Raw genomic sequence first — 23,669 nt, 5'->3', positions numbered from 1 at the left:
TATCGCCATTTTTCCAATTTTTGCTTATAACTCGAAAACTAAAGAAAGTGACCAAAAATGACTACTACTATTGTTAGTTTCTCAGAAAAAGAGAACGAGAATGGGGTATCAGATTTTGTGTATCTCCTCTGGTTTAAAAACTGTAGTGCTAAAACATCAAAATTTGACCACCTGTACAGGGTGGGTAAAATTGGTGATACCTGAACTACAATTTTTAAACCCAACGAGATAGAGGAAAATTAATGGCACATTACGGTCGTCTTTTTTCGAGAAACTAATAATACTATCAACTGCATTCCTCAATTGAAAAAAATGGTATGAGAAAAAGTGTTTCTTTTGAGCTCAAGAATCTACCGCTGAAATAAGTGTCAAAGACTCACCCTGTATAATAGATGACATGTAAATAAATTACAGTAATGTTCGTTTCCAACGACTCCGTTTTTAGCCAACTTTCGCTTATAACGAAGCAATTTTCAGGGAATAAAAATAATAATTCCTGATAGATATTAACATTTATCCTTTATTGCAAACTTCGCTTACAGCGAACTGTTTTTGACGGCCCTTTGAGGTTCGTTATAAGCGAACATTACTGTAGTTTAATAAAGGTATTAAAGAAAAATCCAAACAAGCTTCTCCACATTTCAAACAAACGCAAAGATTTCACTTTGAACAATCAACACTGACTAGGAATAATCAATTATATTTCTGATATGGATAATGAATGATAAAATCCGATTACATCATCGTCACTTGTCCACTTAGTCTTCTATTCGTAGAATCTTTCGAGTCATCCCAAGTGATTCAAAAGTTTACTTCTCACTAAATATAGGGTGCTGATATAAAGAGATTTAAAACCGAGTTTAAAACTAATCATACAATTTTTTCAAAACCTTCCTTCCGCAACCGTTCTGTTGGAAGCGTTTCTTGTGATATATGAAATAACAATTTCGATATTTTCTTTGCTTATCATAACTTTTAAATTTGCTCATTTTGCGTCTATACAGGGTGGTCCAGATCGTAACCAAGAAATTTTAACCACGTATTCTACATCAAAAATAAGCCCTAGTTTGTCATATAAACATATGTCGAGAAATGTTTCCCCTCCGAGATACGGGGTGTTAAAATTATAGAAAAAAAAATGTTTTTTATTAATAACTTTCACACTGCTTGAAATATTTTCATGAAATAGGTTTTGAGCGTCAAAGAGCACTTTTTGCATAATATCATTTCATTTTTATTCTACCAGTGGCGTCCCTACTGCAGCGAGACTGAATATTTTCAGATAAAAAAATGATACGCCACTGGTTTTTCCGACAATAAAAATTACCATTCAAATCCTTATTCAATTTGGAGCAAATTCGATCTCTTGACTTTTTGCTGTACGAGGCAGCGTTTCCGGTTAAAAAAATAAAACATATTCTCATGCATGAAGAAATAGGCCAAATTTGATATGGTAGGTACATAATAATATAATTATTGCTATATCAAATTTTGGCGATTTCTTCATGCATGAGAATGTGTTTCATTTTTTTTTAACCGGAAACGGTGCCTCGTACAGCAAAAAGTCAAGAGACCGAATTTGCTCCAAATTGAATAAGGATTTGAATGGTAATTTTTATTGTCGGAAAATGACGATTTCAGCAGTGGAAAATGAACATTCCATGAAAGTTTCATCACTTCACTAGAAAAATTCATTCCACAAAACTCAACTCATCCATTGTTAAATTGTTGTTAAATTAATTTTTCATAGCTTTTTATAAAAAACAAAAATACTCCACTCGAATAAGAAATTCAGCAGAAAACAGGAACTCATCAAAATGAATCATTTAATCAATAATAATTGTCCATATGAAAATATTCAAAATGGGGAAGCTTATATCTCACGAAGTCGATTTCAACCTTTTTTTTAATTCTTCGTTACTTTTTACGTAAATATCGTATTGTTTCAATGAGATAGAATTGATAGTTTTCAAGTTATTAGCGTTTAAACCGAGGTTTAATCTAATCTAATTTTATTTCTAACAGTTTGAACAGAAAATATTGGAAGATGTAAAAAAATGGGCTGAAATTATTTTAGAATATCTGCAGTAAAACACTCTGTATCTCGGTGAGGTGGAATATTTTAATCAAGTGCTTTAGGATGAGTTTTCGTATTTTGTGCATGACTAAATATGTAGTCACACATCCAATTCACATACATGTAAATATGTAGTATAATACGAGTAAAACGAACTGCAGAAGTTTCCATACAAAATTGAATAAAACGACGAACATGAAAAATTTCCCTAATTGGACATTTGGAATTGCTTACATGTTCGAGGATACAATTCATAACCCCCTTCATGCCGATGAAAACATACATAATTCGTTCACTATGAAATGAATTTCTTTGTAGGTTAAGTGACGGCATAAATTACTAAATTAGAGATGTAAAGATCTCACAGTGACGAATTGTGGTATTATGTACATATATACAGTTTAATATCCATTCATACATGCATACATATGCCACCATATCGGGTTCCTTACTTCGGAAAAGAAATATGATAGCGGCGACAAGTGCAGCCATTGAATTTTTCATCTGGAAATGTGGAATGGAACGTTCATTTCCGAGTTTTTTGTTTCCTCATCAGATAAATTTTCGAAATGAGCTTCGTCAGCTCCCTTTTGTAAAGTACTTGGCTGCCAAACAGCACAACAATATAGGTATTCCCGAGGATATTACCAACTGTTTAATTTGTACCTCGATTTGTACACTGTTTTATAATATAAGAAATGAAAAATTTCAAACATCAGCATCAGGTAGGTATAAAGTGCTTAAAATTCGATGTACTGAACCCTAAATTTCCAATGGAACAAGTAAACGATACTTCTTTTTTAACTTTGGTAAGTTTTTTTTTCAGACACACAGAAATACGAATGCTTTATACAGGGTGTTCCATAAAAACTGCTTACAAATTCAAAATATTAATTTCTGAGGTCGAAGAGGTCCTGTGGCCCTTTGTACATATAGCTTCGTTTCCAGATACAGGGCGTAACATGTTTTCCAATAAAATAACAAATTCAATCCATGAGGGGAAAACTAGACTCTTGTATCATAGATGAAGGCGGAATTTTCAACAATTCTTGTAATTTGAAAAGCTTTTTGATTTAGTAAAATTATTTGTTCGATTGTACTGCTCGAGTATTTTTTTGAATAACAAACGGTTTTCAATTTTTTATTAAAAAGTGGTGCGTCCTGGGGCAAAATCGCATACTCTTCTTGTTCTAAAATGAACAAAATTGTAAAAATGAATTCAATTTTGGAAAAAGGAAAATTATTATTTTTTCATAAAAAATATCAAAGTGAAACCTGTACTACAAGGGCGTGCTGAAGACAAGGTATTCAACGTGAAATAATCATTTTAATGATTTATGCATTTTTACCAAATCTCCATCAAACATCTCAAGACATTTCGAAAATATTCGTTATTTATTTGGAATACATTCAACCTTTTGTCTACAAAATTAAACATAACCAACAATGTCCAATATTTCATTTTTGAAATTTGGAGTTGGATTTTTACGAAGTGAAATCCCTTAAAAACCGTGGGTATTCATGAAAAATATCAAATTTTCATTGAATTCAGTGGCGTAGAAATTATTCCAAAAAAAGTTAACAACATACCCATACCGCTTCTGGATTATACAGGTTAGCTAAGATTTTTGAGGCCAAAGGAAACGCTTTTTTCCTTTAACATTTTTTCCGATTTGGCCCTGATAAAAAGATAAAGCCATTTTATAATGAGAAGACTGAAGACGTGGGTGATATCTTGTGTTCAAAAAAGTTTCATCAAATAAATGAAAAACTATATTCCGAAATTTATTTGATAAAACCGTTTGTGGAAAAAAAAAATGTTTTTTTTTTACCTCAAGAATCTACTGTTTAAATATTTGTACGAGTCAAAGACTCACCCAGTATGTTTATTGGAAGGATTAATTTCTGTACCTTCACACAACTAAAGTGAAAATTTTCGTTATATTTCGATCGATTGATTTATAATAAATAATAATAATTTCAACTCGTGAGTGCATAGGAAACTGTCAATTTCTGCATTGAATCATTGTGATTTAACAACTCATGTTAGTAAAAAAATCATATAATTCTGTATTTAGTTCAACTTTTGTATTTATTATATGCCTTTTTGAAAAAAAGAATTCCAGAAGAGAATCCAGATGCAGCTATCTGATTGTTTTTGTTAACTATCAAGTAAGACCAATCCATATTTTCAAACCTCAAAAGAAACTCGTGCTGTGCTTTTGAAAGGAAGCTACGAAATCATACTGTTGAGAAGCGAATAAAATGAAATAATGGGCAATACTTAAATTCATAAGTGAACCATTAATTCAATAAGTTACTTTGTTAGAAAAAACTTCATTAACTTTTCGAACAAACCATTTCTGAATTGATATGGAGGTGGACACTTGGGAACAGGTGGCGGATCTTCGAACTGCTGTAACCAATCGTACAATTGTTCTAGATCCTTCAGACTTTGCTGTCTTTCTGCTTCTTCTCTGGCTGCTACTTCTTCTAAACTCTCCATTTTAAATCACTATCAACATATTCAATTTGCTTCGAATGCGACGATCAACACTGCTGCAGTGACGGTTTCTAAGTTACTAACACTAATTGATCGATAGAATTTTTGTGCGTACTTTTTCTTGACTATCATAAACTATGAATAATTTCTGATATGAACGACGATTTCACCAATTCCAACAATAATATTCACATTGGTATCAAAATGATTTCCTGAAACAAAGAACGACGCGGTGTGGAATCATGTTAGAAGATATTTTTAGATAAAAATCCAACTGGTGTTGAAGTTCTGGTATTATATTTCGACAGGAAGAAAATGGATAGATACTTATGGAAAATTTAAGAAAAAGAAAGCTAGATGGAAAATTCCAGAATTATATGTTATTATTAATTTTTCGAATTATTAGTAAATGGGGGATAAGGAAACTTTAATGTAAGGTGAATCTTTCATCCCCAGATAGTGAGAATAATCAAATGCAGAGAGATAAAATTGTATCTCAGATTTCAAATTCGTCAGAAATACCTCAGAATTCAATAAAGAGATTATCGAAACGAGTAACAAAAGGTGGGTTTTGTGATCTTGTTATTTTGAGTCGAATCGACCCTACTGATCACCAGGTTATAAAAATAAAAACGGGGAAAAATCTGTTAGATTATGGGGTTAGGGAAGCATTTATCGATCCTTTTGTGTATACTATTTCCAGAATGGTATGCAGCGGAAAGATCGGTGCGGTTACATAGGTGAGATGCTGTGCGCTCTACCTATAACAACAGTCGAATGCCCTTAGCGAAGTTCCCACTGCAAATATTTCGTTTCCTTAAAAATAGATCAATTCCTCGTTTCACAGTCCGCAAACTGAGATATCCCACTACAATTTCAACAGCGCGTATAATACCGAAGCAACTCTATTATGTATATTAAAAAAATTTCAACTATTCGTAACAAAACGATCAATGCAACCGGATTTAAGGCTGCACACAATATCCCGTAACAACAACAATCTACCAACAATTTTTAAAATTTAGAAAAACTCTTAGAAAAAGTGAATCTTGAGTCACAGCATCTGAGGATTTTAGACGCGATGACGTAATGAAGATGCTGCCGCGCGGTGCCCGTTTGCAGGACCAGAATATCGCGCCTCGTTAATTCGTTCCATTTTGCTAGCGGCAGGGACGGCGGTGCTTGCCGCCATTCGAACGTCGACACTCGACAGACTGGACGGCAGGAGAGAGGTTCGCCGTCCCCGAAAAGCCTTCGACCCGACCTGCGCCCTGGAGAGTTCGCGACGCAGGCGCAGCGGCGGCGGCGGCGGATCATCGGCCTTATCAAAACGACCGAAAAATAACGTCAGGCATAAACCGACTTCTTCGGATTACTGAACAACAATCGTCTGGATTCTGCGACGAAACAAACAAAGTTGCAGTAACAAGGAAAGGCAAATGAGGCAATTCCCCGAATGTTTGAATGTCTGCGTGTCGACAATAAAACGAAACTGCAGAAGTAACATCTTAACGGCGGGTTTTGGAAGGTCAACATTTTCTTGTGAACCCATTTTTTTGAATGATCTATGAGTGGCTGAATTTGGGCAAATCAGAAATTTGGAGACAAGGAGTTGTATTATGGTGTAGGTGATGTTCTAGAAGAACTAAATGAGGACAACGAAGAAGAAATGTTCGAACCACCAGTTAATGAAATGGAAAAGCTAACAACTAACTAATATCAAAGAGATTACCTTAAAAAAGTATAGCTGATGTCACACATATAGAAAACGGAATAACGAGAACTGAACACTATCCGGAAAAGTGGAAAATTGCAAAGTCATGGTGTTCAACAAACCTGGCAAAGACAAGCAATTCTCACAAAATTACAGGGCGATAAGTTTATAAGCAGCTCTAAGAAGAGTAGTCGAAAGAGTTGTTATCGCCAAGAGGCTAACAGAAAACATCTGAACCCCTTACCAGCAGATCAATTCGGATTCAATTCTTAAGAGCATCAATTACTGAGACTCACAAAAAACATACCAGGAAAATTCTAGAATAAACAAGCAATAGGTCTTGTTTTACTAGACGTCGTCGGAGCATTCTACAGAGTGTGGTATGAAGGATTGATTTTCAAAATGGGATGGGCTGGATGTACCATCAAGTTGATCAGGAATTATCAGAAGAACATGAGATTTCAAGTGATTTTGGAAAGGAAATGCTCCACAGCAAGATATACAGTTGTGTTTCAAAATTCAGGAGGGGATTGCTCGTATGAAATTAAGATGGGTCTTTCCTTTAACAAAATTTCCTCAGCCTACCCCTGTCCGAGATATCACCACTAAAAGATGGTGACTAAAATTAAGTTTCTATTTTTTTTTCTAAAACTCCAGTAAAAAAACAAGGTAGAGGTGGTAATTTCCAGCATTTATTGTGAATCCTTCCACATTTTACATCTTTACTGCTTTCCATTCAATTTATTAAGATAATTATAAAAAATCGAGAATAAAAAAATTTGTAAACAAAACATTTCAATTTATAATTTTATTTCATGAAACTTCATCTCGAAAAACACTTTTGATATGAAATGAAGTAAGGGTTGCTAATTTCAGACCCGTATAAAGTAACAGGAATATTGAAAAAATTCCCGTGGTTAACGGAAATTACAGAATTTCAAGTATCTAGCTTTACTGGAATTTTAGAAAAAAAAAATGAAAACTGAATTTAAGTCAACACCTTTTAAGGGTGATATCTCGGAAAGGGGTGGACTGAGGAAATTTTGTTAAAGGAAAGGCCCATCTTAATTTCCTACGAGCATTCACTTCCTGAATTTAGGAACACAACTGTATATCTGAATTTTGTCGCATGAATTTAGGAACACCTTATATGTACATATATGGAAACGGAAATGCCACAGGGGTCAGTTCTTAGGCCACTATTATTTATTCACCATATACCAAAATATTCAAGAAGGTGACACTATACGCTGTCGACACTGGAATCGCAAGCCAGAACTCATGGAAGGAATATTAAAAGAAGCTGTCTGGTTATCAAGTGAAGGTTAAACTTAACGGGCAAAATTGCCAAGCGATACTACTCCAGTATAGCAAACTGCGAACCACAATCCATTTGGAGATTGATGGGGAGGAAAGCGATTGGAAAAATGAAGCGAAATACACTGCGCAAAAAAATTAACGCACATTCTGAAAATCTCAATTTTAATGAAAGTTAACTCTACATTGACTTTATAACTTATTTTTTATGTTCTCTCGGGAAGGTTTTGGACGAAACAAGACACATTAAATGGAAGAAAAATTCAGGATTCCACCGAATCTTATGTGAAAGAAGAGAAATGAACAATTTTCAAAATACTGAAATACTGATAAGTGATTTAACACTTGGTATTTCCACCCCTTGCGTTAATTACAGCTCGGCAACGACGGTTCATACTCAAAATGAGTGATCTTAAAATGTTCTGATCTAATCCTTCCCAGATTTCTCCGAGTTGGATTCCTAAGTCATTAAGAGGAGCTGGATGATTTTCTGAACTTCTCAGCCTTCTATTGAGGTTGTCCCAAACCTGCTCAATCGGATTGAGATCTGGACTTCTTGCTGGCCATTCCATTTGAGAGACTTCAACCTCTTCAAGATACTCCTGAACGATGCGCGCACGATGGGGTCTGGCATTATCGTCCATAAAAATGACATTTTCACCAATGTATGGGGCAAATGGCACTGCATGCTCTTCAAGAATGTTCCTTATATACTTATCAGCATTCATAGCTCCATTATCAACGACCACTAGGTCTGTGCGAGCAGTCAAAGATATTCCACCCCATACCATAATCGATCCTCCCCCGAAACCAGTAGTATTCAGGAAATTGCTCTGAGCATATCTTTCATGTGGACGTCTGTATACAAGAGAACGTTGATCACAATGGTAGAGGCAGAATCTAGACTCATCTGTGAAGAGAACTCTTTCCCAATCGGCCTCTTCCCAATGGATATGCTCTCTCGCAAAATCCAAACGCGCCCTTCGATGGGCTGGAGTAAGAGCTGGGCCTCTTGCCGCGACACGATCATATTCTCTGAGGCGAATTCTTATTGTCGGGGTGCTAATTTGCACCTCATGAGTTTGCTCAAGCTGAATTTGAAGGAGGCGAGCGGTTGCAAACCGTTGTCTCAACGAAGAAACTCTCAAGTAACGTTCTTGAATGGCACGTTGGTTCTTGAATTACCCGTGGTCTACCCTGTCCTGGTCTTCGGACATTCATACCTGTCTCCCTGAATCGCTGCAACATTCTGGACACACTTGTATGGGAAACTCTAAACCTTTCTGCAATTCTTGTGCATGTCCACCCTTCTTCTCGTAAAACTACCGCTTGGGCACATTCCTCTTGGGTCAAATTGCGTGTTTCGCGTTGCATAGCGATCGAGTGTAGAAAATCGAACGAAAGAAAAACTATTGATCACTAGAATTGATCGAGAACAACTGATTTTAGAATGGAGCCAATACATTCAAAATCTGATAATATCATATTTTTTTATTCCTGCTGGGAAAAAACATCTGTATTGAAGAAAACCGTTGAAAGTGGATAACATATGCATGCATAATTCTGATAAAAATAATTATCATTGAGAACACCTTCAGTTGTAGAATAAATTTGAGATTTCCATAATGTGCGTTAATTTTTTTGCGCAGTGTATTTAGTTAGTACCCTAGACCTAGGACTGTATTGGAGAAGCCATAATAAGCGAGCTATCGACAAAACTACAAAACCAAAGGCATCGATGCATAAACCTTATCCGCTGATAGGTGGAGGGAGCCACATGTCGGAAGAGACAAAATTGAGAATAATCAAAGCCGTTCCTAGTCCTCAACTGAGCGATGTGTGTCAAAGAGGTATAATCAAAAGAAATCAGGCAGAACAAAACGAGCTTCTGCGATGAGTAATGAGTGCGTGCAACTTGGTTTGTCAGGAACAGACAGATTTATCGTGATTTGAAAGGGGAAACCATCATCGAATTTATGAAGAGAAAAACAGAAAAGCTATTCGAAACAGTGAATGAACATCCGAATCAATAATTCAGTGGAGTAGTGGACTATGACCCGGAGTAAGACACTAGAAGGAAGGAAGAAGGAGAATTTATTAAGGGAGATCGAGAGCTCAATTGATGCGAGATTGAAATGAGTAGGCAAACTTATTGAAGAAGTAATAGCCGAACAGGAGAAGCACAAAAACACCGGCACGATATTGTCCAAAAAGAAATAAACCGATCAACAGACTAACGGTTGATGCCCGTAGCCAAAGAACAAGCAAGTTAGGTTTAGGCAGTATCGAACTCAAAAGATTGAGGAGTCCCACTGTTATTCCATGGAAGTTCGTATTTATAAGATTCCCCCTGCTGTACAGGGTGAGTCTTTGACTCGTACAAATATTTTAACAGTAGATTCTTTAGGTCGAAAGAAACACTTTTTTTCAATACCATTTTTTCCGATTCGGCCCCGATTAAAAGATATGGCCATTTTAAGATTTCATAATTAGCTATGCCAACCCAGGAGGAACAAAATTCCCTTCAGAATAACAAGTTGAATCTATGGATCTTTCAAATATTCAGCGAAAGTACCCAATTTTTAGAATATCACAGATATTTTTTATTTTTGAACATATTATTATTTTATAATACAAAACGTTCAAATATTCATCAGATAGCATCCACCTCAGTTTCAATAGTTGGGTTCTTTCAATTTTTGATATTTTCATGGTCGAAATAGATTAGTCAAATAAATGAGAAACAATATTTCGAAATTCATTTCATTCGATAAAATCATTTATGAGAACTGACAATAACATTTTTTATGCTTTTTCAACAGCCTGTATCTTTTAAACCGAGTCGATATGGTAAAAATGATGTTTTGGTTTTCTGAACCCACAGTTGGAATTGAAAAAAAGGTTGGAAAAGATATTCAAACGCATTCTATTCAGTCGAGAATTATTCACAAATTTAATGAATTTAATTTTTTTGGGAGGAAGGTTTGACATCGAATTTGACTGAGCAATTCCAACAAGAGTTTTATGAAATAAATCTTTATATTTTGAGTTAGTATGTATAGCAAAAGTTGGTGAAGGAAAAAAGTAAAAAAAAAATGCATTTAAATGATTAGGTTTTGATTGCTTAGTTTGATTTTTAATTGTATAATTTGTGTAACAGAAGATATCAATTATAAAAACCATGTTTGTTTGATTTTTGTAACAGTTAATTGTATCAATGAACTACTTCTGCGAAAATTAGTGTGGAATAGTAAATTTCCGCGTCTTTTCTCTTTTAATTTTTTACCATAGAGTGATCAGTAATGTCGAATAGTAATCTCCGGTTATTTTTCTATCCTTCTATCCTTTCTATCAATCATGATTACTCTATGGCAATCCCAAAAAACTGAAGCAAGAACTTTTCCAGCAGATTTTTGAACAGGAAACTTCTTAGGTCTTGGAGAACTAGAGTGTCGCCATTCCATCGATTGTTGCTTTGTTTCTGGATCGCAGAAATGTACCCAAGTCTCATCCATAGTAACAATTCGGTTTAAGAAGTCCACATCGTTTTCATCGAGCACATATCGAACGCAACGCAATGCTTCTACCCTTGCACGCTTTTGGTCAACATTCAAATATTTGGGGATCCATTTTGCAGCAATTTTTCTCATGTCCAAATTGACGTGAACTATATGATGAACGCGTTCGTATGAAATATTCAGTGCTTCAGTTTTAGTCCAATTCGACGGTCTGATAAAATCATGTCATGAACCGCATCGATATTTTCCTGGACTGACATAGAAACTGGCCATCCCAATCGGTCATCATTTTCAATGGAAAATTTCCTCTTTTGAAGCTTGCAGTCCAATTTTCCACGGTCGCATACGAAGGACATTGATCACCAAGGGTATTAAGCATATCTTCGTAAATCTGCTTACCTCTTAACCCTTTTAAATAAAGGTACTTGATGACTCGATACTCCAATTTTTCGATTTTCACAATTTGGGTGGACATCTTCTTTCCTTTAATTAATTGCGTAACTCTGGTTTACTTTTTTGACCTCGAACTTGACACTGACACTTCTAATGAGTTATTATTCGTTGCTATGGTAACACAATTTTTTATGCGTAAAACTGGTCTAGGCTAACTAAATGTCAAAACATCCTCATAAGTGAACAAAAGATCTTTGGGGGTTCTTAGTTACCGGGTCCATGGATATTTGAATAGCAATACTTAAACAACGGCTACATAGCCGTGAAATGAACATTCATTTCGCTGTTTTCCTGTGTTATTTTGATTATAAAGGGTGTTTCAAATTGCGCGTTTTTTTTTTAAGAATAAATAAAATATAGATGGCGCACCGAATAGGTCTGGGTATTTTGATATTTAAAAAGTACGATGTACGACATTTATAAAAATGGCTTCGTACACGATACAACAACGCGTTCAAATTATTAAATTATTTCATGAAAATCAGCGTCCTGTGAAAAGTGTTTTAAGAAAATTACGTGAATTTTATGGTTAACATTATCGTCTATCTGAAAGCACTGTTGGTCGAATTATTAACAAATTTCAAGAGACCGGTTCGGTGATAATCGAATTTTTGTGGCCAGAATATTGATAAAGAGGACATTTGGTATCAACACCTCACTTTGCAAATGACACAATTGATTTATTGAAACAATACTTTCCTGGACGAATAATCTCCAGAAACGCTGATGTCAATTGGCAACCAAGATCATGTGATTTGACACCGTTGGACTTTTTTCTTTGGGGGTTATGTGAGAAGCCAGGTCTATAAGAATATAAGAAATAATTCGTGTCAGTGAGTTAGAGCCTTAATTATGTTAAAATTTCATTGAAAATTTAAACAAAAGAGTAGACGTCTGTAGAGCTGCAAGAGGAGGCCATTTGGCAGATATTATTTTTCGTACATAAATGTCACAACTGATACTTCAATTAGCAATAAACAGTTTTTGAAAACGATTGCAAATTATGTGTTTTATTTATAAAAAAAACCGCGTAATTTGAAACACTTTTTATTTCTACAAGCTTTTTGGATAATTGCCACCTTGTCCTTTTTCATATTTCGTAAAATAAATCGACGTTTTTCGTCCTCATGAATTCCAGACATTTTTCGATATCGATTTCACCGCCCGAATAATCCTCCCGGATTCCTTCCAGGAATTCGGGGAACGGCATCAAGATCGGAATGTTTTCAATTTATATTTCGATAAGGAGTTCATGAGGAGACTGCGGGCCGACATATTGTGGAAAACCCCAAACTAAGAACAATGCAACAGTTCGTGGAAGAGTGATGGCCCTGATCGTTTATCATAGAGATTGCTAACGGTTCAAACCGCAATGGACGTTAGGAGACGCCGCTACAACTTTTATTGCTATCATTTATTTCCCGACCAAGTTTGTGTTTGAGACAGAATCGGTTCCAATTGTTGGGATGCCCGAAAAATGAGAACAGATAGGGTGCTAACGATGCGTTATTAGCCTGCGAGAGGGATATATGAAAGTTCAGTTGCGATTCGAGGGATAGTGTGACAAAAAACAAGAACTATCATTATTTTCAAGGTTTTTTTTTGTTAGGTCGAGAGTTATATGTACAATTTAGAGTTATCTATCAATGAACCTTCTCATATTTTGAGTAAATACGACAATTCTGGGCACATAAGTTTTCAGAGTTAGTTGAATTATCCACTTGGAATGTGAGTAAGTGCATTTTTATGTATTGATATCTAGTTAGCCTAGTCTAGTTCCATGCATAAAAAAAATATTGCGTTACCATAGCAACGAACAATAACCCATTGGAAGCGTCAGTGTGAAGTTTGAGATAAAAAAAAGTAAACCAGCGTTACGCAATAAATTAAAAAAAAGAAGATGTCCACCAAAATTGTGAAAATAGAAAAATTGTATCGAGTATCGAGTCATCATCAAGTACCTGTATTTAAAAGGGTTAAGAGGTAAGCAGATTTACGAAGACATGCTTAATAACCTTGGTGATCAATGTCCTTCGTATGCAACCGTGAAAAGAGGTAAATTTTCCATTGAAGATGATGACCGATCGGGAAGGCCAGTTTCTGTGTCAGTCCCCGAAAATATCGATGCAGTTCATGACATGATTCTATCAGACCGTCGAATTGGGCTAAAAAGTATATCTGAAGCACTGAATATTTCCTACTAACGCGTTCATCATATAGTTCAAGTCAGTTTGGACAAGAGGAAAATTGCTGCAAAATGGATCCTTAAATGTTTGAATGTTGGCCAAAAGGGTGCAAGGGTGGAAGCATCGCGTTCGATCTGTGCTCAATTTGAAAACGATGAAGACTTCTTGAACCGAATTGTTACCATGGATGAGACTTGGGTACATTTCTACGATCCAGAAACAAAGCAACAATCGATGGAATGGCGACACTCTGGTTCTCCAAGACCTAAGAAGTTTCCTGTCCAAAAATCTGCTGGAAAAGTTCTTGCTTCGTTTTTTGGGATTGCCATAGAGTAATCATGATTGATTTCTTGAATAAGGGTAGAACAATAACCGGAGATTACTATTCGACGTTACTGACCACTGACAATTAAACAGAAAAGACTCGGAAAGCTATCCAAAGGTGTTTTATTTTTGAAAGACAACGCCCCTGCACACAAATCTCATGTTGCCATGCAAAACATTCGTGATTTAGGGTTTGAATTACTAGAACACCCCCCTTATTCACCAGATTTGGCTCCATCCTACTATCATCCATTTCCTCGACTGAAACAAAGTTTAAAAGGTCGTAAATTTTCTTCCAACGAGGAGGTCATAGAAGCTGTGGAGGTCTGGTTTGCAGAGCAAGGAGAAACATTTTTTCTGAAAGGTCTAGATACGTTGTAGGTTCGCTGTAATAAATGTATCCAATTAAGATGACAATATATTGAGTACTAAAATATTTTGACACATAGGCTAAGAATTTTTAATATATCCTCGTAGAGAATTTCATTTGAATATTTAATTACCACACCAATCTACAGCCTAAGCCATATACAGATTGGCAAAAAACAAATTTAAAACAACAACTTAATTAAAAAGTTACGAAAGAAAATTGATTTATACACATGTACATGTAAAGACTGCCTCTTATAAAGATTCCGATCCCAACACAGCCCTCCTTACATCTAATTGAGTACAGCTAAAAATGTCGAAGGCATGCTGAAAACTGCAAAAATCTAGACACATTCTGAACAGTAGCGAAAACCGAAGAACGTTAGTACATGGAAACGGAAGATAAAACATGGTTATACTTCGAACCTGCAGTCTCGGAACGTGCACATCCACTGAGGGTAGTAAGAGCCATCAATTTGAGAACAAAGAATATTACGTAGGATCTAACATTCCCACTTAAAAAAACATAACTTTGGGTCACAGCTTCGTAATATTCTACGTAAAGAAAAAAGTGCTTGTATAATGTTTCAATTTCAGGGCTCTATCATCAGTATTAGCGAAGATATAAAATTATTTCGATATTGCCATTTTTTCAATTTTCGCTTTTAACTCTAAAACATAAGAAAGTGGTCAAAAAGGATTACTAACCTTGTTAGTTTCTTAGGAAAAGAGAACAAGAAGGGATATCAGATTTTGTCTATCTTCTCTGGTTTAAAAACTGTAGTGCTATAACACATGAGGGAAAAATATAACGAATTCAACGAAGTAATAAAATACAGAGTGTTCCATTGAAAAAAATATAAGTTTGTGTCGTATCTTCAAAACCATACACCCAAAAAAATTGAATACGCCACTGGATTCTACGCAGAATTCCGTATCAGACGTAGTTTTCAGCTCAGCATTATTTCTAACAACTTCGGAGATGAAGGAGGGGTCCGAAAAGTATCAATGTCCAACATCGCCCTGTATCTCATAAACGGAAACAGTTATGGAAAATCTGATTAGGCCAACTTGAGTTTCACAAAATAGAAGGGCAGGAAAGTGAAAACCGTCTCTATCTTAAATAACAAGCGAGAAACCTGGCTGTCTCACCCAAAATAGGATGTACAGGGTGGGCAAAATTCGTTGTCTTCTGAGGGGATCTCGAGAACTATAGCAGCTAGAAGAAAAGGGACGGCACATTCTCGAGCTCTTTTTTCTTGACTAATGCAAAACTGAAAACAGATACAGCCTAACGTTCATAGATTTTGAGTTATGAACGAAAATTGAGAAATTGTCATTTTTAATGAAGCTGAATAACTAGCTTATTTGAACTGGTATTCGAAATCTGTTGTTACATTCTACAGGCACTTTTTTATGAGGAATTCGAATATGATCTCAATAAATTTTTTGATCCAGTCATTTTCGAGGTACGACAGGGACTTCTGATTTTTCAAATATAAACTATAGTTGAAATTTCTTTCATCTTGCTGCAATTTTTTTGCTGATTTCAAAAATGTATCATATGTCGCTATTCACATGAATATAACGTAAGAAAAAAAATTCAATACTTAGTCCTGCTTTTCGATTCACTATTGAATTTTCAGTAGAGTGGCGTAACCATAGCGACCGTTGAAAATGCATTATGGTTCGTGAACTCCACATAATTCTGCGTGAACTCAACCTTCTGCGATAGGAATCACCGACTGACGAATAATTATTTCTTTTATATATCGATATCGAGATCGATATCGATATAATTATAAATAAATTGAATAAATTTATTCAATTATCGTTTTTCTATTTATGAAAGAATTTTAAGAACTTTACGAGTCAGTAATATTATAAATAAAATACGATAGCTATCTATAATTATAATTTTTACAGAAGTAAGATGATGAAAAATAGGTACTTCTGTCAACGGTAGTGTTCGAATTGTGAACCGTCATAAGATAAGCATGCCGAACATCGCGAGAACAAACGATGGCAAATCATCGAAAAATTTATTTAGCAATCCGTGATTTCAATCATAGAGGCTCAGGTTCACAAAATATTATGCATATTCAACGGTTGCTATGGTAACCCAGCCTACTTATAATTCAACAGAGAATCGAAAAGCAGAAAAAAGTATTGAATTTTTTTCTCGTGAAACATTCATGTGAATAGCAACATATGATTAATTTTTGAAATCAGCAAAAATTTTGCAGCAAGATGAAAGAAATTTCAACTATAGTTTACATTTGAAAAATCAGAAATCCCTTTCGTATCTCGAAAATGACTGGATCGAAAAATTTCTTAATACCATATTCGAATTCTTCATAAAAAAGAATACGAGATCAAATAAGCGAGTTATTCAGCTTCATTGATGACTGTGTCATCCGTTTTCTACTAGCTTCTATAGTTCTCGAGATCCCTTCAGTAGACAACGAATTTTGCCCACCCTGTACATCGCCCTGCTGGCTAAAAAAATAGACCGATAACAGATAATCTCAACGAGGACTATTTTCAATTATAAGCAGGTTCACAATTCTTCAAATCTAATCAAACGTTTTCAAATGAATGGTTGACCACTAGGGAATACCTTCACATACTTAAAAATAAAATTCCCTCAACCGTGTCAACAGCATCGATGTTTCAATTTGCGTACACAACGGAGAAAACCGTAACAATGAGAAATGTGTAATTTGATGAGGACATCGGCAATTACCCGTTAACAACCTCATCAGACCTCGTTAGGCCCCCGTTTAATTTGCGATACCAGTTCGTTTTTGTTTCATTGTACGATTGTGCATCTTGAAGCGTGCTTTCCTACTTGAACGATAAACTCGGCACACGTCTAGGACGCACAAGTTCTGAAATGCTCACTTGAGCGAGAAATTATTACCTGGCATCCGTTCTACCTTGATAATTCACCTACATTGGCTACGGCTGCTTTGGTAATTGTTTTCGTATTAATCCATTGTAGCACAAGCCACAACGTTGGCTCTTGATAACATCGACATAATCGTACAACCGGGTTGTCATTTCCTTGTTATAAAAATCGCTGGAAACGATATACTTCAACGCTATACTGGATATGAGGAAAAATCGATACTTCTAATACAAAAAATAATAAACTGCGGGGAAATCTCGTGCCGTATCATAGTACACAGGAAGTCTCTACCGATATCCTTTTTGACGAGTCAAATTTTTGATTTTCTTGAAACTATTCGAGAAAAACATTTTTTGAGGAGAGTTTTCCTCTAATAATGAACGAGCAAAAGGAAAAAATATTTTAAAAACGTTTCATTATGAGATATGAGATGTATTTATAAAGATTCCAAAAAAAAATTGCAAAAAAACAACATTTCGTCTTCGAAAGCCAAATATATGGCAGATTTTTTATATATCGATTGAAATTTATTTTGGGAGGATTCTGCATTTCCTGATAAACTTTTTAGGGTTTTCACTCCTAATCTCTGAAACAAAATCAATTAAAAATGAAATAAACAATTCGCTCCTGCGTAAATTCTTGCACTAATTTGTCAGTAGCAAATCAACTATAAAAAATTGAAAATAAAGAACGTTAAAATTATAATTTGATATTGTAACGTTTCGGAGTCTATATCAGACTCCTTCATCAGACGAAAACCAATTTTCGAAAATCTTCTGAATTGTATCTTTTATTTGACGATTAAGGTCAAAAACGTTACAATATCCGTTACAATATCAAATTATAATTTCAACGTTCTTTATTTTCAGTTCATTGTCAGGCAATAATTTTTTCTAGTTGATTTGCTCTTGACAAATTAGTGCAAATATTCACGCAGGAGCAAATCGTTCATTTCATTTTTAATTGATTTTGTTTCAGAGATTGAGAGTGAAAACCCTAAAAAGTTTATTAGATTTTTTATAATTGCAACAATTATTTATCCATTTATTCGACTGGATATTTACAAATACTACTCTACACTATAAATAGTTCTTGTAGAAATTTTATGCTACATGAATTCTATCTATTTGTGAAAATTTCCTTATTTATAAAAATGTAAGGAAATCTAGAAAAATTCGATTTTTCTAAAAAATTTCAATCAATATATATTATCTACTATGAAATGTTAGTTCCAATGGTGCCAGGTATAAAGCCACAATGGTTATAATAAATTTTAATCATTTGAAATATGAACAGGGTGTCCGCCAGAAAAAAGACCTTATACCTATATAACTAACTATTACCAACTAACTATAAGAGCTGCCAAAAAAGTGTCGAGCAAAAGTTATTCTGGATGAATAATTCTTCAATAATTCAATAATACAATACGACTAACTCATTTGTATACCGAGTGGCAATACAAAGTTACGTTTTTCTAAATGAAACACCCTATATGTTATTCGACATTTGGATGGAGCTCAAGAAGACGATATCAAACAAATTGTTTTATGGGTCTCATGCAAAATTCCAAATACCGAAAGTAGATTATCTTCCGAAGTATCGGACTGCAGTTGTCAACAGGAAATTTCAAGGAAATATGATTCGAAGCTCTTTTTATAAACAGATCATTTTAAAGAGCCCATAAGCAGTGTTGCCACGGTTTTAAAATGCATAGTTTACTCTTCCTTCAGATGAGCCACCCCATAAAACATGCCATTATTAAAAGAATCCAACAATGTGGATATCATCACAGACATAAAGCTAGGTAGTTTGTTCGTTTGATAATTTTTATAAAAAGTGTTATGCCATCATTTTGAAACTAGTTTTCGCAGTTTTTTTGTTTGCTAACAATAAGTTGAATGATGTATAGGTTAGAAGAACGAATAGATATTGTGGAAACTTCTATTTCACATGAAAAAAGTAATGATCGTACTTTGAAAGAATATAGAGCTGACTTTCCTGAAAAAAGCTCCAGGAAAAAAATTAGTTTGGAAATTACATCACAAATTTCAACGAGATGTAAATTTCGCTACCGACCATCAATTCTTTCATATTTCGAGGAACAGCTTATCTATTTGTGTGGGGAACCTTAAGAAATATGGTAGGTATACGGATAAAGAACATCCAACTTAATGACTTGAAACAAAACATTATAAATACAGTGAACCAACTTAACAATGCTAATTTTATTGTTAATACAATTGCACATTCAAAATGCAGATTTACGACATTGTTTTTGTTATTGAAACTTCAATCGGTTTCAAAAAGGGCAGTATTTGTGGACACTTTATAAAAAAATAATCGAACGAACAAAAAACCTAGCTTTACGCCTGTGATAAATTATATATGATTGGATTCGGCATTTAAAGAACTTTAAAATTTTATATGGAGTGTCTAATATGAAGCAAAAGAGAAAATAATGAATTTTCAAAACGTGGAAACACTACTTTTGAGCTCTTAGAAATGATCTATTTTTAAGAATAGCTCTAAGTTAGATATCCCTAAAAAAATTCGACAACTGCAATACGCAATACTTTTTATACTTAAGGAGGTAATCTACAGTATTTCGAATATCAGACCATTTTTGCTAAAAATTAATAATAATTCCGAAACGGGCCCATAAAACTGTATATATTTGATTTCTGCCTTTTGAACTCCATTCAAATGCCGAATGAAATGTAGGGAGTCCCATTTAAAAAAAAAGGTAACTTTGTATTGCCACACTTAATAAGTCTTCTTAAGGACTGATTTATCTAGAAAAACTTTTGCTTGACAATTTTTTTGGAAGCTCCTATAGTTCTGAATATAAAGTATAGGGTCTTTTTTGTGTGGACACCCTGTACATATATAAGTATTCAAAACAAGCTTTAGTTCAAAAATTCCCTACTACAGTGGAAGCTCGATATAACAAATCGGAAGGGAATGAGTGAAAATTCGTCATATCAAGTAATTCGTTAAACTGAGGTTTGTTATATCGAGGTGAGATTGGTCTAAAATTTGTTAAATCGAGGTTCTACTGTAGTTTTATTCACCTCAACATTACGTACTCATCTTGTTTTAGCGAACAATTTCTACTTATAAATGAGAACACATTTTTGTCAAATCTGTATACATATTTTCTATTTAAAATTGTAGACAATGTGCTTGGGGGAATCCCGAACTTATAAGCGATGTCAAATTTTTTCATCTTAGGATTATTGTCAACATAATTATTGATGTTTCGCTTTTCTACACAATTGACAATGAACATCTTTTACGTTTCTCAGCCATTGCAAGTAGACGAGCAGTACAGTTTACCTTACTTGCCATCAAACAATTTTGACCGTTTTACGAAAAAAACGTGTCGAAACCTGTCGCGACTCAATCACATACTATACGGTATTAAGGGTCATATTGCTGGGAACGTTATATAGAGGTTTTGAGTTGACAAAATTCGTTAATTAAAGGTATTTACACTTTTCTTTGATAGTTGAGAATTCGTTATAAAAAGGTTGTTCGTAAAAAATTTTCGTAATGTAAAGGTATGATTGACATTGACTCTTATGGACAATTATGGGATTAGGGAAAAATTCGTTAAATCGAGGAAATCGTTATATTGAGGTTCGTTATATTTACTCTACAAGAAAATTAAAAATTAAGTCAAGCTGTCACAGATAGCTAGGTAATGTTGTACTTAACGGTTTTCATAACATTTCAATCTCTTATTCATTCTTTCAGATAAAACAGCGAGAGTTCCTAAATTTCATCTGTAGTCTCCATTTGAGTTCAAAGATAGGACTTACGTGAAAGAAGTGTGGAATAGAAATTTGGCTGAAAGTATTTCAAGAGGGTTTACTGGTGCCTGTAACAAGTTCTCACGATCTTCAATAAATCATGCACCTCGAAATTGGTTGTTCTGCTCACAATGAAATGTTACTTTCATTCCATTAACTAGTTCACATTTAGTACAACTTTCTTCGTCACGAACCGCTTGAAGGTCGAATATGAGCCCGCTTTATATACTATGCACATTATTTGGAGGAATACGACAAAAGCGACCAACATCGAAGTAGATAGTACGCTATAGTTCATTGGGCTAAAAAGGAAATATTGTACTCTGAGATTTACCCACTAAATTATATTTTAACGCCAGAAAAACATAGAGGAGAAAAATAATTAAGGGGAATATTCAATGAAAGATGAATTTGTGGATAGCAAACCAAAGTGTTATAATTTGTACCGCTTACTACTTGTTTTTCGTCATTTACATTTCCATTGTAGGAACATATGGTCGATTAATTATGCTATATGTATAAATCTTCGAGAATTCATATTTATTTGAAATTGTCTCTTCTTTGTGCCAATGGTTGTTATGATCCTATATGTTTTAAAAAATGAACAGCTTTACACATTGAAAACACAATGAAATGGGGACAATACCATTGTTACCATTATTATAAAATTCATATTGAACAAACTGGTTTCTTGCATAATGCCCGAGATTAATCAGTACAAGCAAGGCACAGTTTCAAAACCTGCTCAGACTTCACGCTCACAATAAAAACGCGTGTATTTTAAGAAACGTTCGGAAAAATTTCCCACCACCCTCTTCCTATTAATCAGCGCATGCAAGCTCAAATTTTATGGTTGCTCGAGATTATCGGCATATGCAATGAAACGCAGGATAGATCCTTCGGTATCATTACAGATGGTCATCAATAAACGCTATCAAGCAAGCTCATGTACGGGCGCGTTTTCATTGCCAATAAATATCGCGTAGCATGATTATACCCCATCCGAATATGGTGCCCATAAATTTGAAACATGCTCATTCCCCAAGGCGATGGATACTGTAGTTCTGAATTTTCCACGTTTAACACCTATGGATAATCCCCTTGAGTTAGGAATAAAATTATATGTGAGTAATGATCACGTATTCATCACCCTATTGGTATCAATGGTTTATGTAAATAAGGGGACTTCATAGTATTTTTAAATGTTTTGAATAGACCATTATATGAGCATATGCTACAATTTTCGAAGATTTTAGATTAAAAAAATATGGACGTTACCTTGATTCAGAAAATAATATTAATGAAATAGCCTCATTAAGTCTGTAATCTATTAAGTCTATGATTCATTATGTCAAGTCAGCAACAAGATCTAATCAACTTTTGGGTTACGATTGCTACGAAAATGTGTCCATCATTTTAATTAATTTCGTAATTTGAACAATAAAATTTCCTAAAAATAGATAAGTATCAGCCACATCAACTCAATATATATTAATATAAAATTAATATAAAAACGATTGCTGAAATATTGAACTGGATTTCTGTTTTTTTATGAGTCATTGTTGAATGTATGAATTATAAAATTCAAGACACTAGTTGAAAAATCTAATTGCATGGAGTTATGTTCAAATATTATACTTATGCTAGAACTTCTTGTCTCCCAGAATTTTTTTTTCAGTATTTCATCCCTATTATAAGATGATTGATAAAAAAAAACATCAATCATTTTCAGCAACATTTCTGGCACAAAAGTTAGGATCAGGTTCAAAAAGACTCAACTTTGTCCTATCTGAAATTTAATTCGAAAAGTTCATACTTTCCAGTTTGCATTTAAATGTTCACTTTGCTTCCTTCAATTTTGAATATTTTTGCAATTCACTTGAAGAGTCAAAAGTTGCAAAGAAGTTTGGTGCAACGGACATGTAGCTGTAGCATTTTTCTACGCAGTAGTTAATACCGAAGATATAAAATCCGTGCGTTCTTTGATGTTGATAAGATGTTTGATTCAGTTTAGTGGTATATTGTTCATTTTATTTTCTTAACCTTTACTGGTGATCTCTCCCAAAGTCTATTTGATTTGGATAGGTAAGATCTCTCGGGATCATCAAGGGGTGTTTGATTGGATCGAGGATTGGATTCAATGGACCATCTTGAGAGTATGTTATGTTTTGTTGTTTTTTAGATGGTTTAATTCATTGAGAATTTTGTATTCATTTTTTTTTCTTATTATTATATGACGGATATTTATAGGTTTTTTTACTTCGACACTTTTCTGTAAATAAATATATAAATATTTTGCTCTTTCCGATAATAATATCGACTTCAGCTTGCACCGACTCATATTAGATCTTTATTAATTTTCATTATACTTATAATCATTTATTATAGTTGTTTTTTTCATTTCGTACAAAAGTTACCAGACTCAAACATAACCCATTTGATACTTATCTCTGAATGTTCAAACGTTCTTCTTCTTTGCCAGGTT

The 23,669-nt window shown here is 34.3% G+C and overlaps 1 protein-coding gene across 9 annotated transcripts in view; it reads right to left on the bottom strand.

The window, feature by feature from the left end:
* LOC123322835 (disco-interacting protein 2) overlaps positions 1-23,669 on the bottom strand; it is a 179,353-nt gene that overhangs the window by 76,420 nt on the left and 79,264 nt on the right. Inside the window, exons 1-2 of one of the 9 annotated variants that reach the window (XM_044910870.1) lie at positions 5,342-5,797; positions 4,436-4,792 (exon numbers count right to left, since the gene is read on the bottom strand). The exons of the other annotated variants lie outside the window; for them this stretch is intronic. Coding sequence (XP_044766805.1) covers positions 4,436-4,583 — 148 coding nt within the window. The 5' untranslated portion in view covers positions 4,584-4,792; positions 5,342-5,797. Of the gene's footprint in view, positions 1-4,435; positions 4,793-5,341; positions 5,798-23,669 lie in introns of those variants that run through there. 9 annotated transcript variants of the gene reach the window in all.

This window comes from Coccinella septempunctata, chromosome 1 (assembly GCF_907165205.1).
Source record: "Coccinella septempunctata chromosome 1, icCocSept1.1, whole genome shotgun sequence".
In the NCBI taxonomy this organism is placed as follows: Eukaryota; Metazoa; Arthropoda; class Insecta; order Coleoptera; family Coccinellidae; genus Coccinella; species Coccinella septempunctata.
Note: the sequence above shows the minus strand (reverse complement) of the source record. Positions and strands in the feature narration are given on the sequence as shown.